This window comes from Mustela lutreola, chromosome 4, assembly GCF_030435805.1.
Source record: "Mustela lutreola isolate mMusLut2 chromosome 4, mMusLut2.pri, whole genome shotgun sequence".
In the NCBI taxonomy this organism is placed as follows: domain Eukaryota; kingdom Metazoa; phylum Chordata; class Mammalia; order Carnivora; family Mustelidae; genus Mustela; species Mustela lutreola.
This window is the reverse complement of record NC_081293.1, coordinates 187561948-187585297: the sequence shown is the minus strand read 5'-3', so window position 1 is coordinate 187585297 and position 23350 is coordinate 187561948. Positions and strand designations below refer to the sequence as shown.

The window sequence follows — 23350 nt, the reverse complement described above, 5'->3', positions numbered from 1 at the left end:
ACTATGATTTAATTTATGTAAAGGTTAGAGTCCACTTTTGTTTAAGACTTTTGATTGAATCCATTTTGGTAGTGTATATATTTTAGAAAATTGTCCAGCTCATCTAGGTTTTCAAATTTCAAATTTGTTGATACAAGGTTGTTCCCAGTGTTCTCTTAGGAGTTTCAAAAATCTGCTGCCTATGTCCCATCTTTCATTTTCATGCTGTGTATTGTGACTTCTCTCTTTTTTCTTGGCCCTCTTACAAGAGGTTTGTGCATTAACTTCAAAGAACGGGGCGCCTGGGTGGTTCAGTTCTTAAGCCTCTGCCTTGGCTCAGGTCATGATCTCAGGGTCCTAGGATGGAGCCCCACATTTTCAGGCTCTCTCCTCAGTGGGGATCCTGCTTCCCCCTCTCTCTGCCTGCCTCTCTGCCTACTTGTGATTTCTGTCTATCAAATAAATAAATGAAGTCTTTTTAAAAATACTTCAAAGAACAGGGCTCTTTTTGTTGTTGTTCTCTTTATTGATTTTGTGTATGTGTGTGGTCTCGTTAATTTCTACTCTTTGTTTTCTCCTTTAGCTTTTTATGTTTTTCTAGCTTCTTGAGTTCTGTACTTAGGTCATTTATGGTCAGTCTTTTTTTATTTTTAATGAAGTATTCAGCTGCATTTAGCAAGCTTTGTTACAGAGTAATTTTAATTTTATTTCTCTTTGGTAATTGATCTGAGTTTCTCTTTAATCAGTGAGTTATCCATTAACACTCCTTTTTATTATTTTTTTTCTAATTTAATTTCATTTTGGTCAGAGGATATTCTCAATTATTTGGAATATTGGAGATTTTTCTGTTGTTCTCTACATAGTCTCTTCACTGATGTTCCATGTGTGCTTAAAAAGCATGTATTCTCATTGAATATAGATGTTTTGTTATATACTGTTAATTATGCCATATAAATCTCTGACACTTGTGCTAGATTTTGCCTGGCTGAGCTAACAGTTTTTCAATAAGATGATGGCTTTGTTCTTTCCTCTTTATAGTCATGATAGTTTACTTCAGATATTTTGAGGCTCTCTTGTTGCTTCTTCTTCTTTTTTTTTTTTTTTAAAGATTTTATTTATTTATTTGGCAGACAGAGATCACAAGTAGGCAGAGAGGCAGGCAGAGAGAGAGAGAGGAGGAAGCAGGCTCCCTGCTGAGCAGAGAGCCTGATGCAGGGCTCGATCCCAGGACTCCAAGACCATGACCTGAGCAGAAGGCAGAGGCCTTAACCCACTGAGCCACCCAGGTGCCCCCTCTTGTTGCTTCTTAACATATGATTGGCTTAGTCTCATGGATTAACCTTATTATGTTGTTATTTTATACTGGTTTGGGCCTTAAATTTTGTTTTCTCTTATGTTCATATATTGACATAAGAGGTTAGGTTAGGTTAACATCTTTCCTGATGTCTCTTTTTTCCAGACCTTAATTTTAAACTTTCTTCTGTTGCTTTGCTTTAAAATCATTTCATTTTTTTTTAAAGATTTTATTTATTTGACAGGCAGAGATCACAAGTAGGCAGAGAGGCAGGCAGAGAGAGAGGGGAAGCAGGCTCCCTGCTGAGCAGAGAGCCCAATGCGGGGCTTGATCCCAGGACACTGGGATCATGACCTGAGCCGAAGGCAGAGGCTTTAACTCACTGAGCCACCCAGGCACCCCCAAAATCATTTCTTGTGTATATATAGCTGATCTTTATTTTTTTCACTCAGTCTGCTATTCTGTGTCTTTTAGTAATGGATTTGATCCATTTATATCTATTGTGATTACTCACATATTTGGATTTAACTTCTGCCATTTTATTTTATATTTCCTCTTAACCATCTCTTTCATTCTCTCCTTCCTTACCCTTTATTAGAGTGAATCGGTTTGCTTTTCTCTCCCCTCCTCCCTGTGCTTTCTTCTACCGGTTTAGAATTTGTTCACTCTTTTTCTTTTATTATATATTATTATTATTATTATTATTATTATTGTTTTATAAGAATATATTATAGCCCTTAAATATTGAAAATGTGTACCCACAATGTCTTTATTTGTATCTTTATTTGCCATCTGAACAATACAAAGCCCTTGAAGATGTTCTGATCTGCCCTAGTCTCATCTTCCAGATTATTTTTGTTTCTGTTTTTGTCTAATGTTGCTCATAAGTTTCCCTAGATTAGAAATTATTTTCTAAGCAGGTACCTCTTTAGATTTAGATTTGTCGGGGTGCCTGGGTGGCTCAGGGGGTTAAAGCCTCTGCCTCCTGCTTGGGTCATGATCTCAGGGTCCTGGGATCAAGCCCCACATCGGGCTCTCTGCTCAGCAGGGAGCCTGCTTCCTCCTCTGCCTACTTGTGATCTCTGTCAAATAAATAAGCAAATAAATCTTTAAAAAAAAATAGATTTAGATTTGTCTTTTTCAGTGGTTTCAAACTTACTTTTTACAGCATTTTGGCATCCTTCTCCCTTCCATTGGTTAATTTGGTTTCATACTTTTTATTTAAGTGTTGGATCTACCTGGGTTTAATTGAATATAAGAAACATGGTCTAGCTTTGTCATATCTAAATGCCTAACCAGTGGCACTCATATATTTTTCTGAATAATCCATCTTTTGTATATTTGAGTCTATTTTTGAATTCTCTATTGTGTTCTAATGACATATTTGTAGATTCATGTATATATGGGGACTTATATAATAAAGAGGGCATTTGGGAAAAGGATACAGTTTAATTGTTGGTTCAATGTGACACTTTTAATTACAGTATTTTTTTATATCTAGTAGGGTAAGTCCCCCTTGTCAAAATTCTTTTTCAGAATTTTCCAAGTTGTTTTCACAGTACTATTTTTCTAGAACAACTTTGAAGTCACTTCATAAACATCTCTTAATTTCCCCCTAAAACCTAGGAGGGCTTAGTTGGGATGGTGTTGAAATTATTAGTTAATACCTAAAGAGAATTGATACCTTTATAATATTAAATATTTTTATTTTGATAAAACTATGTTCCTAATCTTCAAGTCTTTTTATATTCCTCAACAACATTAAAAAAAAAAAAAAAAAACAACACCCAAAACCAAGACAAAAAACTTTTATTGGAAGACTGAATTTCCTGAGGGGAGAGTTCTCCTTATATGTTTTTTATCTCTATTTTTGTTCTCTTTTTTTTAAATGTACATTTTTAACTTGATACTTAAGGGAAATCCTATGAGGTAGGCAAATACTGTTATTTTTTTTGCATTTTATTTATATATTTTTAAAATTTTTTAAAATATTTACATCCAATTAGGCAATATATGGTACTTCCATTTGTCAAATTAAGAAACTGATCTCAGGGGGCACCTGGGTTGCTCAGTGGGTAAAAGCCTCTGCCTTTGGCTCAGGTTGTGATCCCAGGGTCCTGGGATCGAGTCCCGCAACAGGCTATCTGCTCGGCAGGGAGCCTGCTCCCCTTCCTCTCTCTCTGCCTGCCTCTCTGCCTACTTGTGATCTGTCTGTCAAATAAATAAATAACATGTTTAAAAAAAAAAAAAAAGAAACTGATCTCAGAAAAGAAAAGGGAGGAATCCAAGATTCTAAAATGAGTACAGTTGACTCTTGAAAAACACAGGGGTTAGGGATGCTGACTCCCCATGCATTTGAAAATCCTTGCGTTAATTTCCTAAATGCCACATTTGAATGAAGTGATATGGTATTTGTCTTTCTCTGACTGACTTTTTCACTTAGCATTATACCCTCTAGTTCTATCTATGTCGTTGCAAATGGTAAGATTTCACTCTTTTTTATGGCTGAGTAATACTCCACCATATATTTACACCAGTACTTCTTTATCTATTCATCTATGGATGGATACTTGAGTTGCATCCATAATTGGGCTGTTGTGAATAATGCTGCAATAAACATAGGGGTGCTATATCTTTTCAAACTAGTGTTTTCATATTCTTTGGGTAAATACCTAGTAGTGATGTCATCTTTGGAGATTGTTTCTTTGCTGTGTAGAAGCTTTTTATTTTAATGTAGTCCCAGTAGTTTATTTTTGCTTTTGTTTCCCTCATCTTAGGAGACATATCTAGAAAAATCTTGCTATGGCTGATGTCACAGAAATTACTGCTTTTGCTCTTTTCTGGTATTTTTATGGTTTCCTATCTCACATTTAGGTCTTTAATCCATTTTGGGCTTATTTTTGTGTATGCTGAAAGGAAGTGGTCCAGTTTCATTCTTTTGCATGTAGCTGTTCATTTTCCCCAACACCCTTTGTTGAAAGACTTTTTCCCATTGCATATTCTTGCTTCCTTTGTCAAAGATTAATTGACCATATAATTGGGAGTTTATTTCTGGGCTCTCCATTCTGTTCTGTTGATCTATCTGTCCATTTTTGTGCTGCAAGCACCACACTGTATTGACTACTACAACTTTGTAGTATATCTTGAAATCGGGGATTGTGATAGCTCCAGTTTTATTCTTTTCAAGATCACTTTGACTATTCAGGGTCTTTTGTGGTTCCATACAAATTTTAGGATTATTTGTCTAATTCTTTGAAAAATGATGTTGATATTTGGTAGGGATTATATTCAATCTATAGATTGCTGTGGATAATATAGACATTTTAACAATATTTTTCCTCCTGATCACCATGAGCATGGATATCATTCCATTGCTGGTGTCATCATTTTGAAGTGTACAATTCAGTGGTATTAAATACATCCAGAATATTGTCGTCATCCAGAATGGACACTCTCTTAGGCAGTAACTCCTCACTCCTATTCACACCCAATCCCTGGAAACTTCTATTAGCTGTTTTTATGAGTTTGCCTATTCTCTATTTTCTATAAGGGGAATTACGCAGTACTGTGTCTGGCTTATTTCACATTACAGCCTGAAACAGGCATTCATTAATGCTCATCTCATGGTGGCATCCCCTTTGAGACATTGCAAACCTCTGCGCCACCAAGCTCAGTCACCTGCCAGTCCCCCTGGATAATAGTGGCTTTTCCATCCAGTCTCTCTCTTTCTTACTTTCTTTCTTTCTTTAAAATATTTTATTTATTTATTTGACAGAGAGATCACAAGTAGGCAGAGAGGCAGGCAGAGAGAGAGAGGAGGAAGCAGGCTCCCTGCCAAGCAGAGAGGCTGATGCAGGACTCGATCCCAGGACCCTGAGATCATGACCTGAACCAAAGGCAGAGGCTTAACCTACTGAGCCACCCAGGCACCCCAGTCTCTTTCTTTCATGCTGCCACCTCTTGCCCCAAGCCCTGTGATGTCATCCAGCACAACACTGTCAGCCAAGTGTTCTTCAAGTGCCAATACCACCCCTTCTGTTCAGGACCCGTCAGTGCCCACCCCACGCTGCCCCTCTCAGTCCCTGACTGTGGGTGAAGCCCAGAATCCTTGTCCTGACATTGAAGGTCTTCCACAGTCTTTATCAATCAGCCTTTGCCTCCTTAGATCAGTGGCTAAGTGCAGATTTTGGTAAGAGGAGGATTGACAAAATACAAAGTTGCTGGACATATGACCAAGCGAAAGGCATCTCCAAAGAGATGGGGGATGACATAAACAGGGACACCAGCAGCTGTAGGTTCTCACCAGGGCTGGCTTGCCTGTGGGGGGAGGCTGTTCTTCCATTTTTTCCCCTTCCTGGTTTATTAAGTTGTAACTGACACACAACATGGTGTAAGTTTAATGTGTACAGTGTATTGATTTGATACACTTGTATATTTCAAAATGATAACTGCCCTAGAGTCAGTCAACACCTCCATCATATCACACAATTACCATTTCTTTCCTTTTTTTGTGGTGAGAACATTTAAGAGAGACTCTCTTAACAACTTCAAAATATATGATGAAGTATTGTTACTTTCCTAAATCGGGGAGACTCAATTCTGGTAACAAGAACCTTCCCTCCTCCACCCCCGCCTAGTCTCCATCTTCACGTTCCCCACCACCCCCCAACATCCTTCTCCTCTCTCCCCCTTCATCTTCTTCCTGCTTTCCTCCCTTGCCTGCCACTTACAGCTTCCGTCCACATGCCCATCTGATGGCCTTCTCCTTTATGATTGTCTCTCGTGCGGGGGCCCTGTGGATACAGAGCTACAAGCCATAGACCCTGCCTTCAAGTTTCTTACAGCCTGTTAGTGAGATGAGGCTCATACAGCAAAGAATCAGTCACTAACACAGTCACTAACACAGTTAATGAGTCACTAACACAGCAGCCAGATGTGAGAACCGGGTGAGTGGTACCAGCAGCAGCACATGGGATCAGAGCAGAGAGATGAGCACTAGGGCAGCAGAGCCTCTCTGAGGGGATAATTGAGGCATAAATTGAACACAGAGGAGAGGCAGCTTCAGGGGAGGAAGGAAGCAGAGTGGTGTGAGTCAAGACCAGAGAGGAAGGAATGTGCAGTGGGTTTGGTCATGTCAGTGCCATGAGAACGTCATGCCGAGGAGGCTGGACAAGACTGGATGCCCAGAGCAGCCTCTGTACCTTCACTGCACACATGCAGTGATGAGTAGGTCTGGGGACCAGCTAAGAAAGGGCCGCACCATAAATGAGTGAATGAGTCCACCAGTTTGGATTGTAGACAAAGGTTCATGACCACATAATTTCTTTGAATATAATTTATGACTCATTGTGATTCACTGCAGACTCAGTATTCTGAATCTCCAGGTACACTTGGAGAGGGGAATCCAAACTCTAGGGGGTGAGTCAGGGACATAGATGGGCAAGACTCAGGACTAGTGTTTAGGAGACCCGACACCAGGCTGGCTCTGCTTCCAAACAGCTCTGTGACCCTGGGCAAGTCACTTACCCTCTCTGGGTCATATAGTCTGTATTGGAGAATGGGAGGCTAGGACAACTTCAGAGGTGTTCTAGTGATGTCTAACCAGAGCCCCAATATGGAAAGCAGATGAAAGGGGACAGTCAGCTCTGCCCACAGTGACCTCTACGAACTGAGCCTAAAAGTCATTGGATTAGCAAGGCATGTGGCTGGCTCAGTTGGTAGAGTTAGGGGTTGTAAATTTAAGCCTCACCATGGGTGTAGAGATTACTTAAAAAAAAAAAAAAGTCACTGGAGCAAGTTTCTTCAAATTTAACTTTTTGTGACCACAAAATCCAGGACACCTAGGATCACACTCCTGGCCTATCTAAAGGGGGGCTTTAATTCCAAGTCCATTTGTGAGAAAAAAATAGTTGGTTTTCAACTGAGTACCCCCTACACACACACATACACACACACACACACACACACTGTTCTTAGCTTTATTTTTTTATGTTCCTAACTTTAAATAAAAATCCATCACTGCTCAATCATGTATAACCCATTTTTATTTTTCTCCAAAATATTGGTTATAGCACTGACTATGCATAAGAGCTTTTGCTCATGACCCTAAAACACAAAAAGAAATTGGGCATTCTATCCTCTTTCCAAATGTATGCCGTTCTTTTTCATACACAATTCTCATGCTCTTTTTCAATGCTAGATTTTCATTTTAATGTGAAGTTTAAATGACTCTCCCAACCGGTTTATGGTTATGCTTTTCTTATATCCTACTATTTTCTGTGCTTCATCCCACCGCTCACCAGCACTGGTGAGAAGAGGAGGAGGGAAAGGGTTAGAATCTTCACTTCTATGGGCTGGACCTTGCCAGTGAAAATAAAAAGCATGCAAAGACTGACTAGCCGAGATGGACGAGTGGAAGCAGTGATCTGTGGGCTAGGCGAGGTGCGCTCATGGGCGCCCCATTACATTCCCACACTGTTCTTACTTTCTGTTCTCTAAAATGCTAGAGAAGACTCTGCCAGTCTGTGAGCCACTAAACCTAATCTGCCTGTCCCTTTTCACCATCCCAGGAAAAAAGAGGAAGATTTGCAGACCTCTTGGATGCTAAATATTTACGGACCACATTACAGATCTGGGTCATATGGTAAGAATGTAATTATTTTAAAATGACTTTTCAATAAACACAGAGCTGACTTAAGTAAATCCACTCAGTGCCAGTGGGGAGTAAAACCACAAGGCTGACTCCAGCAATGTCTTATCTTTCTGCTACCACCACCAACTAACCAATAAATAAACCATTTTTTTTTTTTAAAGAAGAATCTACAACTAGATTTTTATTTTTCATATGAGCTCACTTTCTAACCTTTTGTAGTCTGGCCTTTTTTCTCGCCACATGACAGAAAGGGATCCTTTGAAGTCACCAATAATCGAATTCAATCGGATAGACTCTTGTGGTTTTCTTTGTGTCCCACTTCTCTGTAGCCATGACCTTGAGTACACAAATATTTTCTAAACAAGATACACAAAGTCCTACTGCATTAAATGAGGAACTCTGTGCCATGAGAGATCATGAAGAATCTGAAAGGTAAGGTTACCAACTGGGAGAAGAAATTTCTAAAATACGTGTCCAATTAAATTTTATATATATACACAACTATAAACATATATAAAATTATATGTATAATTCTTATATATATATAAGATACCGAAACCAGTAGGAAAATAGGCAGGAGACTTGAACTGGCACTTGACCAAAATTGTATCAAAAAAATGTATGAAAACATGCTCAACCTTAAAATCACCAGGGAAATGCAAATTAAAACCATAGAGACCCATTACAAATCCACTGGAATGGTTAAAATTTAATTAATTATGCCAATTAACTATCCAATTAGATTAACTATAGCAAGTGTTGGGAATAATGTTAAGTAACAGGAATTCTCGCGCACAGCTGACTGGAGTTCAAAGTAAAACTACTTTGGAAAATGGTTCAGAGGTTTTTATCACAGTTGAAAATATGCATAGTGTATGGCTCAGTAATTCCATTCATAGCTTTATATCCAACAGAAATGTGTAAATGTTTACCAAAATACATTTGCATGAATGTCCTTAGCATTATTTTATTTGTAAAAACCCCAAACTCTAAACCAGCCGCATGTCCATTCACAGTATAATGGATGTGCTGTGTTACATTCATAAAAATGAAGTACTTAAAAAAAATGAAATATTTTACAATAACAGGAAAGAGAAAACTAGTTATCTACATTCAATATGGCTGAACCTTACAAACATCGTAACGAGCAGAGGAGCCAGACACAGATATATTCTGTGATTCCATTTATATAAAGATAGAAAGCAGGCAAAACTAATTTATAGGGTTTAAATTCAGGAAAGTGTCTATCTGCCTTTCTCAGATAAAATCATTATTAACAGGCTGGTATGTTTCCTTTTAAGACTTTAATTTTTAAAAAACTCTCAATATTTAGGGGCGCCTAGGTGGCTCAATGGGTTAAGCCTCTGCCTTTGCTCAGGTCATGATCTCAGGGTCCTGGGATTGAGCCCCGCATTGGGCTCTTGGCTTGGCCGGGAGCCTGCTTTCCCTTCTCTCTGCTTGCCTCTCTGTCTACTTGTGATCTCTCTGTCTCTGTCAGATAAATAAAAATCTTAAAATACTCTCAATATTTGGAAATTGAACTAGAATTACTGTATTTTTTAAGATTTTATTTATTTATTTGAGAGAGAGCACAGCAGGGGGAGCAGCAGTGGGAGGGGGAGCAGCAGCCCCCTGCTGAGCAGAGAGCTTGATGTTGGGCTGGATCCCAGGACCGAGATCATGACCTGAGCCGAAGGCAGATGCTTAACTGACTGAGCCACCGAGGTGCCCCAAACTAAAGCTATTTTAATAACGAAAGGAAGTATTGTAACTACTGGTTTGTGTGTTTTTTTTGATACTTTTTATGAAAATTTTCAAACACACACTGAAGTAGAGGATACCATGGTGACCTCCGACTGATCTGTCCCCCATAACTGACAGTCACTGGTAGTCACTCCTGGTTGCCTCGGCTCTGTTTTCGAGGGCCTACTTGGAAGCAAGCCCAGGCTCTGTGACCCTTCATCCCCAGATTTGAGAGTCTCAACTGCCTGAGGACATTTTCTTAGATGATTCCACTCCTGTAATTAACAGCCAAACAATCATCTCACTAGTATCAGCTGATGCCCGCAGATCTCACTAGTATCAGCTGATGCCCGCAGCACTGGCGATCGCCCCGGCTGTCCCTGTAAACGCGGTGCACAGCTGACTTTCCAAACCACTTCTGGGAACCGGAGAGGGGCTCCAGGGGCGTTTCTGGGGGGCTGATACTTCTTTCCTTGACTTTGACATATGAAATTTTCTGTATGTTATTATAATTTTATCTCAACCCAAGTATTTACTAAAGAATAGACAGAAAAAAGACAAGAAGTAGATATAAAGGGAAAAACTCCCAGGGCTGCTCATGGCCGGCTAGAGAGACAGCTTCGGGTCAGGCAGAATTCTAAAGATTACTACGGGGGACGCCTGGGTGGCTCAGTGGGTTGAAGCCTCTGCCTTCGGCTCAGGTCATGATCTCAGGGTCCTGGGATTGAGCCCCGCATTGAGCTCTTGGCTTGGCGGGGAGCCTTCTTCCCTTTCTCTCTCTCTGCCTACTTGTGATCTCTGTCTGTCAGATAAATAAAATCTGAAAAAAAAAAAAAAAAAGATTACTACCCCCTTCCACCCCCACCCCCCCAGATTACCAACAGGAGTTGATTTAATCACACGCTAATTTGGGTGCCGGTGTGAAGGGAGGGCACAGATGTAATTAAGGTTACCCGCCTTAAAATCGGGAGCCTATGCCGGACTAGGCAGGTGGGCCCAATCCAGTCATTTGAGTCTTTCAAAGTAGAGAGATTTCTCCAGCTGGAAACGGAGTCAGAGCAGAAGAGAAAGCACGAGGTGAGGCGGGCGGAGAGATTGCTGGGCAGAAGGACCCGGGGAAGGAAGGAAAGAAGTGGGGAGGGCGGGAGGCAGCCAGCCTGCCTGCAGAAGGGGAGAGCGACAGGTCAGCAGTAGCAAGGAGACTGACGTGCATTGTCCAGCCCCAAGGAGCTGAGCTGTGCCTGGGTCAGGGCAGATGCTGCGCCCCCCACCCCCACCAAGGCATCAAGAGACCCACTCAACTTCGGGCCTACAGAACGGAGAAAATAAATGTGAGTTGTTTTAAGCAACCACGTTGATGCTAATTTGTTAGAGCGGAGACAGAAAGTGAGTGAGTCCATGCTTCAAATTTCCTTCACTGCCTGTGGGGTCCTCCCGGGTCCAGCCGCAGGTTGCGCCTGCAAAGCCCTTTCCCACCCAGGGTTCCCCTGCATGCCTCCCTCCGGCTCCCCAGGATAGGTGCGCCCAGTCTTTGGAGCCCTTTGCACCCGGGGCTCCCACCCGACCACACTTCCCCTTCCCCCCACTTCTCCCCACCTCTGCTGGCGCTGCCCCTCCTTCAGGCTGGCTTTTCGAATGAGCTGCTTCTCTCCCTTCCAGGCTGGGAATCTCTTTCGCCTACTACGGGGTCATCCTGGCCAGCGCCGAGCTGCTGGAGCGGGACCTGGTGTGTGGCTCGGGGGCCAAGTCCGAGTCCCAGTCCCAGGTGGCCGTAACCCTGCCGGACACAGAGGAGAGCCACAGCCCCTGCCACTGCCACATGTTTGCCCCCTCCGACTACAGGACCATGATTATCAGCACCGCTGGCGAAATTGCTTGTAAATGTCGACCTCAGTGTTTTGGGTCCCTGTCTGTTTGGGGTGTGGGGGGGGGGCCCTGTCCTAGACGTGGCTCCTGCCTGGGCAGAGCTGGGCAAGTCCCCACACCCTGCTCACGTGTCCCCAGTGTAGACTGGTGTGGGGAGAAGTGTGCAGGACTAGAGCTTTGAATTACTGTATCCTATCAGTTCTAAGCTGCATCCCCCCCCCTCCCCCCACCACCACTTTGGAAGTCTCTGAAATTGAGATGTGTCTTACCGTGGCTCCTGAAATTTCGATTTGCAGCACTGTTTGCATTTTAGTGGACATAAAATAATAGTACTTAAAAATCAGTGGTGCCATGAATTTAATGGCAAACAGTATAAATCATTTAAAATACAGATCTAGAAGGTTTGCAATTAACGATAGACCTACATGTTCTGAGAAGCTTCTTGGGCAGAAAGTACCCTTTCTGCACACACCAGTGCTCGTCCTCGGACCCACGAGGAAAAGCCTGGCGAAGAAGTCAGGAGGTGGATGGCCATGGGACTGGATTTGGGCTGGAACACACATGAGGTCTGGATGAAGTTGCCTCTTTCTGAAATGACAACGGGGAATCCTTGGTAAATGCCACTTGCTTTCGAGGTTTCAGAAATTGTCACTGTCGTTTGTTTTTTAGTGAATCCTCTCAATATCCTGGGCATTAATTTCCTGGGAAGACGGCTGAGCCTTTCTATCACCATGGGATGCACCGCCTTATTCTTCCTTCTCCTCAATATTTGCACATCAAGGTATTTTTCTCTCTGATTGCTTGAAAATAATCTAGGTTTGTGCGGTGGTTTTAAGTTGTGGTTTCCTGACCCATAGCGTTCAGTGGGCATCAGGGCAAACCCCTTTGACCTGGGGAGTAGTGAATGCGCTCCTGGTTTGACTGGAATGGTCTTCTCTGGTACCCACCACTCCCCCTTCTCTCTTCTACGGACCCAGCCCCGCCTCTGCGCTCCCAGGAAACAGGTGGGAGCGTAGGCGCAGTCATTCCACCCACCGAGATATTAGGATCTTTATGCCAACCTTCGTGGAACCCCAGGACTCTAGTTGTTTTCCAAATTATCTGGACCATTGTTATGACAGCTCAGGGAAACAGGTAACCTACCTGTAGGGTAAAAAATTTGTTTCACTCTCCATTTGCAATCCTAGAATGTCCTCAGTTGTAATCTCTATCATTCTGCAAACCACATCATTTCCCAAAAAGGGTAGTAGCAGAAGGGGTGCTCATCTGGGGCCCCAGGCTGGAACGGCACACGTGTTGGGGGGGGTGGGAAGGACAGATGGGGAGTTGGGTTGAAGGTTGGGGTCCAGCATTTACTTTAGGACCCCACAGTCAGGCCAGGAGAGGAGCAGCACCTCTCCAGGACATGGTTATCTGTGGGCGTGTATTAGTATCTGTAATGCTAAGCTGTGTGATGTGAGCACCTGTCAAGGCCATGGAAAGCCCTCCATGCTGCCTTTTCTAACTTTTCTGGCATCTTGTTCCCTAGTGCTGGCCTGATTGGCTTCCTCTTCATGCTGAGGGCTTTGGTGGCAGCCAACTTCAACACCATCTACATTTACACTGCTGAGGTCAGTTGTGGGTTGGTTACTCCCAAGACATGCAAGGCGAGCTACTTCGATTTCACCAAGCGTAATTTTCTTTCTAGCTCCATCCCCTCATTGCAAATGGCAAGATTGCATTCTTCTTGAATGCAATCTTCTTGACAGCTGAATAATATTCCATTGTAGATCCAGACCACATCTTCTTTATTCATCAGGTGCTGGATATTTGGGCTCTTTCCATCGTTTGGCTATTGTGGACATGGCAGCTATAAACATTGGGATGCAGGTGCCCCTTCAAATTAGTATTTTTGTATCTTTGGGTTAATATCTAGTAGAGCAATTGCTGGGTCGTAGGGTAGCTCTCTTTTTAACTTTTTGAGGAACCTACATGCTGCTTTTCAGAATGGCTGTATCAGTGTGCCTTCCCACCAACAGTGTAGGAGGGTTCTTCTTTCCCCACATCCTCCCCAACACCTGTTGTTTCCTGTGTTGTTAGTTTTAGACATTTTGACAGGTGTGCGGTGGGGATCTCATTGTGGTTACGATTTGCATTTCTTTTTTTTTTTTTTTTTTTTTTTTTTTTTTTTTTTTTTTTTTTTAAAGATTTTATTTATTTATTTGACAGAGAGAAATCACAAGTAGATGGAGAGGCAGGCAGAGAGAGAGAGAAGCAGGCTCCCCGCTGAGCAGAGAGCCCGACGCGGGACTCGATCCCAGGACCCCGAGATCATGACCTGAGCCGAAGGCAGCGGCCCAACCCACTGAGCCACCCAGGCGCCCCACGATTTGCATTTCACTCATGAATGTTCTTGAGCATCTTTTCATGTATCTGTTGGCCAACTGTATGTCTTTGGAAAAATGTCTATTCTTCTGCCCATTTTTTAGCTGGATTATTTTGGTTTGGGAGTTGAGTTTCATAAATTCTTCATATCTTTTGGATACTAACTCTTTATTAGGTATGTCATTAGCAAGTATCTTCTCCCATTCTTTAATGTTACTTTTTTAAAAAAATATTTTATTTATTTATTTGACAGACGGAGATCACAGGTAGGCAGAGAGGCAAGCAGAGAGAGAGAGAGAGGGAAGCAGGCTCCCTGCCGAGCAGAGAGCCCGATGCGGGGATCAATCCCAGGACCCTGGGACCATGACCTTAGCCAAAGGCAGAGGCTTTAACCCACTGAGCCCCCCGGGCCCCCCTCTTCTCCCATTCTGAAGACTGTCTTTTAATTTGATTGATTGCTTCCTTTGCTGTGCAGAAGCTTTGCATTTTGATGTAGTCCCAATAGTTTATTTTTGCTTTTGTTTCCTTGGCTTCAGGAGACCTATTTAGTAAGAAGCTGATATCAGAAGTGACTGCCTGTGTCCTCTAGTATCTTAATTGTTTTCTGTCTCACATTTAAGGCTTGCACCATTGTGAATTTATTTTTGTGTATGGTGTAAGAAAGCGGTCCCATTTTTGTTTTTCTTCATGTCACGGTCCAGTTTTCCCAACACCATTTGTGGAAGAGATGATCTTTTATTCCATTGTATATTCCCTCCTGCTTCATTAAGGATTAATTGATCATAGTTGTGGGTTCATTTCTGGGCTCTCTATTCTGTTCCTTTGATCTATGTGTTTGTTGTTTTTTTTTGTGTGTGTGCCAGGACCATACTATCTCGAACACTACAGCTTTGTAATATAGCTTGAAGTCCAGAATTGTGATGCCTCCAGCTTTGCTTTTCTTTTTCAAGATTGCTTTGGCTACTTAAGATCTTTTGTGGTTCCACACAAATTTTAGGATTATTTCATCTAGCTCTGTGAAAAATACCAGTGGTATTTTGATAAGGATTGCATTAAAGGTGTAGATTGATTTGGGTAATATAGGCATTTTAACAATATTCGTTCTTCCACTCCATGAGCATGGAATATTTTTCCATTTCTCCGTGTCATCTTCAATTTTGTTGACCAGCGTTTTATAGTTTTGAGTACAGGTCTTTCATCTCTTTGGTTAGGTTTATTACTAGGTATCTAATGCTTTTTGGCACAATTAGAAATGGGGTCAATTTCTTTTTTTTTTTTTTCTTTTTTTTTTTTTTTAAAGATTTTATTTATTTATTTGACAGAGAGAAATCTCAAGTAGATGGAGAGGCAGGCAGAGAGAGAGAGGGAAGCAGGCTCCCTGCTGAGCAGAGAGCCCGATGCGGGACTCGATCCCAGGACTCTGAGATCATGACCTGAGCCGAAGGCAGCGGCTTAACCCACTGAGCCACCCAGGCGCCCCGAAATGGGGTCAATTTCTTGATTTCTCTTTCTGCTTCTTCATTATTGGTGTATAGAAATGCAACAGATTTTTTTTTTAATCCTACCACTTTACTGAAATTGTGTATCCGTTCCAGCAATTTTTAGTTGGAGTATTTTGGGTTTTTTATAAAGACTATTGTGTCATCTACAAATAGTGAAAGTTTGACTTCTTCCTTGCCCATTTGGATGGCTTTTATTTCTTTTTGTTGTCTGATTGCTGAGGCTAGGCCTTCCAGTACTGTGTTAAATAATAGTGTTGAGAGTGGATATTCCTGTCTTTTTCCTGATTATAGAGGAAACACTATCCATTGTCTTCACTGAGAATGATACTAGCCATGGGTTTTTCATATATGGCCTTTATTATGTTGAGGTATGTTCCCGCTAACCCTGCTTTGAGGGTTTTTATCATGAATAGATGTTGAAAGATCATGTGGTTCTTATTATTCTATTAATGTGATGTGTGTATCCTTCTGACTGATGGGCAAATGCTGAACCACCCTTGCAGCCCAGGAATAAATCCTACTTGATAGTGGTGGATGGTTCTTTTAATGTACTGTTGGATTCCATTTGCTAGTACATTATTGAGAATTTTTGCACCCATGTTCAGCAGGGATATTGGCCTGTGGTATTGTTATTTAGTGGAGTCTTTATCTGCTTTTGTTATCAGGATAATGCTGGCCTTATGGAATGAATTTGGAAGTTTTCCTTCTATTGCTTTTTTTGGAATAGTTTGAGAAGAATGGGTATTAACTCTTTATTATCTATCTATTTATTTATTTTTAAAATACTTTATTTATTTACTTGACAGAGAGAGATCACAAGTAGACAGAGAGGCAGGCAGAGAGAGAGGGAAGCAGGCTCCCTGCTGAGCAGAGAGCCCAATGCAATTCGGGGCTGGATCCCAGGACCCTGGGATCACGACCTGAGCTGAAGGCAGAGGCTTTAACCCACTGAGCCACCTAGGCACACCCCTTAACTCTTTTTTAAGTGTTGGTAGAATTCACCCGTGAAGCCATCTGGCCCTGGACTTTGCCTTGTTGGGTGATAGTCAATTACTTATTCAATTTCTTTGCTGACTATTGGCCTGTTCAAGTTTTCTGTTTCTTCCTGTTTGGTTTTCGTAGTTTTTATGTTTCTAGGAATTGATCCATTTCTTCTAGGTTGTCCAATTTGTTGACATAGAGTTTTTCATGATATTCTCTTGTCGTTGTTCATACTTCTGTGATGCTGGTTGTTACTTCTCTCTCATTTGTGATTTTATTTATTTGGGTCTTTTCTTTCTGATAAGTCTGGCTCTGGGGTTATATCAACTTTGTTTTTCAAAGAACCAGCTGCTGGTTTCATTGATCTGTTCTATTTTTTTCTAGTTTATCATTTATTTCTGCTCTTATCTTTATTTTTTCCTTCCTTCGGCTTGCCTCATTTTTCTTTTTCTAGCTCCTTTAGGTATAAGGTTAGGTTGTTTATTTGAGATTTTCTTACTGCTTGAGGTGGGCCTGTACTGCTATGTACTTCCCTCTTAGGATCACTTTTGCTGCATCCCAAAGGTTTTGGCCATTGTGTTTTCATTTTCATTTGTTTCCATGTATTTTTAAACTTCTTCTTTGATTTCCTGTTTGACCCATTCATTGTTTACTAGCATGTTGTTTAACCTCCACATATTCATGGTATTTCCAAATTTTTTCTGTGGTTGACTTCAAGTTTCATAGAGTTGGGACCAGAAAATATGCATGGTATGGTCTCAGTCTTTTTGTACTTGTTGAGGCCTGACTGTGACGTAGAATGTGATCTATTCTGGAGAAGATTCTTTGTGCACTTGAAAAAAAGTGTGTATTCTGCTTTAGGATGGAATGTTCTGAATGTATCTGTTAAGTCCATCGGGTCCAGTGTGTCATTCAAAGCCATTGTTTCCTTGTTGATTTTCTTCTTAAATGATGTGTCCTTTGATGTAAGTGGGGTGTTAACATCCCCTGCTGTTGCCACATTATCATCAGTGAGTTCCTTGGTTTGTAATTGTTTTATATATTTGGGTGTTCCCACTTTGGGGGCATAAATATTTACAATTGTTAGATCTTCTTGTTGGTTAGACCTCTTTATTATGACAGAATGCCCTTCATCTCTCATTACAGTCTTTGGTTTAAAATCTAGTTTGTCTGACTTATTGCTAGTCTGACTTTCTTGTGACACTCATTTGCATGATAAATGATTCTCCATCCCTCACTTTCAATCTGCAGGTGTCTTTAGGTCTAACATATGTCTCTTGTGGGCTCTTGTTTTCGTATCCATTCTGACACCCTGTGTCTCTTGACTGGAACAGTTAATCCATTTACACTCAGGATAATTTTTGATACATGTTTAGTGCCATTTTATTGTTTTATGGTTGCATCTGCAGTTTTTCTCTGTTCCTTTCTTTGTTGCTTTTGGTCTCTCCACTCAGAGTCCCTTTCAGTATTTCTTGCAGGACTGGCTTAGTGGTCATGAGCTTCTTCAGTTTTTGTTTGTTTGGGAAGTGCTTTCTCTCTCCTTCTATTCTGAATGACAGTCGTGCTGAATGGAGAATATTCTTGGCTGCAGATTTTTCCCACTCAGCACTTTGAATATATCATGCCACTCTCTTCTGGCCTGCCAAGTTTCTGTTGAGCAATCTGCAGCTAGATTTATGGGTCTTCCTTTGTAAGTTAGGGACTTCTTTTGTGTTGCTGCTTTTAGGATTTTTCCTTGATCACTGTATTTGCAAATTTAGCTACAGTATGACTTAGTGTTGGCCTGCTCTTGATTTTGATGGGAGTTCTCTGTGCCTCCTGGATCCGGATGCCTATTTCCTCCCTCAGATTTGGGAAGCTTTCAGTGATTAATTCCTGAAGTCAATTTTCACACACACACCGCCCCCCTTCTTTCTCTTCCTCTTCTGGGATTCATAGGATACTGATGTTACTACATTTGATGGAGTCACTGAGTTTCCTAAGTCTGTTCTCATCCATAATTCTTCTTTCTCTCTCTCTTTTTTTTTTTTTTTTTTTTGGAGATTTATTTATTTATTAGAGAGATGGAGAGAGACCACAAGCAGGCAGAGCAGCAGGCAGAGGGAGAGGGAGAAACAGGCTCCCTCGCTGAGCAGGGAGCCCAACGTGGGGCTCGATCCCAGGACCCTGCGATCATGACCTGAGCTGAAGGCAGCCGCTTAACTGACTGAGCCACCCAGGCACCCCTTCTTTTTCTCTTTTGTTCAGCTTCATTGTTTTCTCTTTCATCTTCTGTGTCACTTACTCATTCCTCTGCTTCTCCAGCCCTCAGTGCATTCAGTCTGTTTCTATTATCAGTTACAGCATTTTTCATTTCTGACTGATTCTTCAACTCTTTCATCCCTGTGGTAAGGGGCTCCCTGGAGTCTTCCATTCTTTTCTAAAGCCCAGCGAGTATCCTTACAAATTGTTGCTTCAAATTCTCCATCAGGCATGTCACTTATCTCTGTTCCACTTAGATTTGTGGCCCTGCGCTTAACTTGTTTCATTTGGGAGGAATTCCTCCATCTTAGCAATCTCTGTCTTCTGTGTTAGATGAGCCTGTTGGGTTTCCTACTCCTGAGAGTAATGGCTTTATGAGGAAGTGGTTCTATGGTGTCCAGGGCTTGGAGCTTCAGGGAGTGTCTCTGGTGTGTGCTGCGTGCACTCTGCTGCTGTGTTCTGACTACTCTGTCCCTCAGGCCAGTTGCCTGTAGAGGCTCCATACCTGCAGTGGGCAGTGTTTGGTCCTTGACCAGGATGTGGTGGGTTTTAACTGGGTGTGCTCCGATCTGCCTGTCAGATGAGACCTGAGGCTATTTCCACTAGAACTGAAGCCCCACAAGAGTTCCCTGGTCAGGAGATGTGTTGTGGGTGGCGGTTTCCACTGGTCTTCTCCAGAAGGGTCCCACTGCACTGGGCCAGAGGCACACTTGCCCAAGGGGGGCAATCCCAGCAGAGCGCAGTGGGGGAGGCTGCATTTGTTTTCATCTCCGGAAACAGAAATCTGTTCAGCTTACAGATAGGGTCTGTGCAAATCATTAAAGTCACAGAGAAAAATACTCTTTTCTCCCCATAGTGATAAAAAATAGGAATTGACATAGTTGATCTGTGTAATCCAGTATGCTTCTGAAGTTACGTTTGAAATATCCAACTTACCATATTTTGGAATAAATTCATTTAAAAGGTCATTTCTAAGTAAATTTTTTGATACTAATTGTCTAAAAAAATCAAAGGCATGTACCTAAAGATGATTGTCTTCTATTACTCCACTCAGAGGACTTACTTTCTTTGCTCTGATATCACCACTGTGTCTGAATCCATTGTTCTCAGTTATAGCCAGCAGTCTCATTTTCCAGAAAAAGAAAAAAAAAAAAAAAACTCCCGAAAAAGGCACTCCACTCCCAGACCTTCTTATAAAAATACAACAATGCCTGCTGAGGCCAGACAGCTTCTTGACTTTACACTGGACAAATGGTGCTTAATAAAACGTGACCAAGTAAAGAGGCAATGTGCTTTGCTTTAGTGAATGGATTAAAAATTATGGGTATTGTAGAGCTTTAAGAGAATTCTCGAGTTTTGAAAAACCATACTTTCATAAAGCGTTCTCCCTATAAATTGTTAAGTACTATTTGCTTACTTCTTAAACTTCTGCCAGTTCCTAGAAGAATTTAGAATTAAGGAAGTTCAGACCAAAGAAGTCTTATAATAAATGTGAGAAAGTTGTACTGAGAAAGTAGATTATGGGGGCACCTGGGTGGCTCATTGAGTTAAGCGTCTGCCTTTGGCTCAGGTCATGATCTCAGGATCCTGGGATCCCAGCTCCCATGTCCATCTCCCTGTTTAGCAGGGAGCCTGCTTCTCCCTCTCTGTCCACCGGCCCCCAGCTCATGCTGTCTCTCTCTCTTGAATAAAATCTTTTTTAAAAGGTAGATTATGCCATAAAATTCCAATTTATTTATGTTTGTTTGCTTATTTATTTAAAGATTTTATTTGTTAGAGCACAAACAGAAGGAGCAGCAGGCAGAGGGAGAAGCAGACTTCCCACTGAGCAAGAGCCCAATACGGGACTCGATTCCAGGACCCTGGGATCACGACCTGAGCAGAAGGCAGATGTTTAACCAACTGAGCCACCCAAGTGCCCCTGGGGGAGAACTTCCTTTACTTTCAGTAGGACTACTTTATACATTTATAGCTCTAAAGTGGAAGTCTTCTGTTTGATTCCAGAGCTTAACTGTTTGAAATTATACTTGGAATATTCAATTAAACACACTTTGCAGGGGTGCCTGGGTGGCTCAGTGGGTTAAAGCCTCTGCTTTGGGCTAAGGTCATGGTCCCAGGGTTAAGGGATGGAGCCCTGCATCGGGCTCTCTGCTCTGCAGGGAGCTTGCTTCCCCCGCCCTCTCTCTCTGCCTGCCTCTCTGCCTACTGTGATCTCTGTCAAGTAAATAAATAAAATCTTTAAAAAGAAAAAATTAAAAAAAAAAACACATTTTGGAATTTGGTCATTTAAAGGCTCATTTCTAAGTGTTTATTTTTCTGATACTTAAAAATTCAATGTTGTGGTACCTGAGAACACGAATGTCCTATATTTTCATAGCCTACACACCTGTCGGGAACAGCTGGTATTTGCTATATACGGAAGCCTGGCTGGGGGAGGAAGGGCAGGGGACTCGGAAAAGCAGGAGCCCAAGCTAACCGATGCTTCCTATGCTCCCCCTCCAGGTCTACCCCACCATGATGCGCGCTTTGGGGATGGGGACCAGTGGCTCCCTGTGTCGGATTGGAGCAATGGTGGCTGTACCAATCCCAGGTACAGCCCAGGAGTCTCTGTAGCGGGGGGGGGGGGGGGGGGGGGTTATCCGTCTAAAGGAGAGGGGAAAGCGGGACACCGGGCTCTTTCAAGTGAAAGGTTTAAGCAGGGAATTTCTGTTGACGTCATGAGTCTTCTTGAGGGTTGTTTTCCCATTGTTGGGTGAATTGGGGTAGGGAAAGAGGCTAAGTAAATGTTTCCAGCCTTGTAGTTGGTCAGTAGCATGTATTTCATTGCGTGCACGATTTGGATTTTGTTGCACGTTGTTGCAGGAAGATGGAAAAGAAACGGAGGACATGAGAAGCTTGAGCAATTGAATATGAGTGGGTTTGAGCACGACCCTGTCCAGGGGTACAATCGAGAAGCACAGCATGGAAAGGCGGGGAGGGGACGTCTAGTGCTAGGGGAAACCAGGTGCTAGGATAAAATCCAGAGGTGGCCTGGACTCATGGATGGACCCTTGTTTCTGGAGGGAAACAGAGGCAGATAGGGTGACCAGGGTGGTTGTGTTTCCTCGAAGGGCTGATCTCTGCCTGCACTGGTCCTTCTCTGGAAATCCACCTGAGCTGGCTGCCGTGGGAGGTTCTGGTCCAGGCAGGGGAGGGACCCAGGCCCTTTCTTCCTCATGTTTGTCTGGGTCCGTGGTCATTCCTTCACCTTTCTGAGAATTCCAGATTTACGAACCTCTCCCTGAAGGCCAGTGTGCTATGTTTGCCTGTGTACTTGGCCATCCCCGGAATACGAAACGTGGATCCTTAGATCCAGCCACCAGAAGACATGGTGTACTCTTTCTTCCTCCCAGAAAAGGGACAGTCACTAGCCAGGTCTGGTCAGATGGTCATACTCGAGCTCAATCAGCTGTGGCCGGAGCTCAGGGTGATCTGCAAATGCAGCTGGGGAAATGCAGTTTTCAAAGGAAAGGGGTTTTGTGGGCCGAACAGACAGTCACAAGCATTTCCTATAATTTAATACATTTCCCCCCCCCCCCAGGCTATTATTCATTTGTTTTTAACTATTTGGGGAATGTTTTCTCCCCTCACCTTAAGGAAAAATGAGGGTAGCTCTTGTCTAGTGATTTTCAAAGTTTTTTTGTACTGCTTTCACCATTTTCAGTAAAAAAAACAAAAACAAAAAACAGTGATAATAGACAGAAGTAAGATATGAATCCTGTTTCTGGATGATACAGCTCTGGTCTAGCTTATTTTCTGAACTTTGAGTAGAAATTGCATCTCTCTGTTTTTCAGCCACTTGAAACCTGTCTTTTGGGTATTCGTGGGTATTTTCCCTAGAGGCCACACAGCTTTTTGTGGCTTTGTGGATCGGGAAAGATCACCAACTGTGTCTAGGTCTTCTGGGGCCATAGGCTCTGACTTGCTTTAGCCTCCTTGCGACCTCCAGGAAGGTCGTAACCTTTTACAGTTAAATCGCTCCTCTCTCAATGTCCCCTTCGTCTGTAAGATAAAGATCAAAACAGTACCCACCACATAGGTTTGTTCTGAGTATTAATACATGGAAAACACTTAGCCCAACTTTGGACACATAGTAAACACTGAATAGATGTTACCTAATAGCAATGATCACTAATAAGGCCAAATGCTAAATGTTTCAAAGAAATATCTCTCAATAACAAAAATACAGGTTTTAAAAATCCAGTATTTTGAACATGGTGCAATTGGGATGTTTTGCTTTCTTAACGGGTTTGGATGGGAGGTCAGAATCCCAGATCTGTTGGCTCCTAGGATATCTGCTTGGGTTTGGGGTGGGGTGAGCTGCTCCAGGCAGAGAGGAAGCCCTTGGCGTCACTCTCGGGAGCTGATAGTCACTCTCAGGAGCTGATAATCCGACCGTGCGTGCGCCTTCCCTTGGACAAGCTTCTCAAACTTGGGTGCCATATCAGAATTACGAGGTGTGACTTGATAAGGAGAAGACTGCTGGATTCCACCCAGAGACTGAGGCTGAGTAAGGCACCACCAGGGTTGTTCTAACAAGTACTCAGAGCAAACCTGCTGAGACCGGCCTGTGGACGGCCTTCAGGCCAGGCCATCCACAGGCGGAATAACAACTGGGAGAGAAGCTTTGCTTTCACTTAATTCTTCCTCTTCCTCCTTCCCTTCTCAACCCTCTTCCCCTTCCTCCTC

At 42.4% G+C, this 23350-nt stretch overlaps 1 protein-coding gene across 1 annotated transcript in view; it reads left to right on the top strand.

Moving 5' to 3' along the window:
- The window catches only part of SVOPL (SVOP like), a 67129-nt gene that overhangs the window by 23343 nt on the left and 20436 nt on the right, over positions 1-23350 (top strand). The window contains exons 9-13 of the mRNA XM_059171966.1: positions 7843-7916; positions 11328-11545; positions 12204-12315; positions 13063-13144; positions 21125-21199. Coding sequence (XP_059027949.1) covers positions 7843-7916; positions 11328-11545; positions 12204-12315; positions 13063-13144; positions 21125-21199 — 561 coding nt within the window. The remainder of the gene's footprint in view (positions 1-7842; positions 7917-11327; positions 11546-12203; positions 12316-13062; positions 13145-21124; positions 21200-23350) is intronic.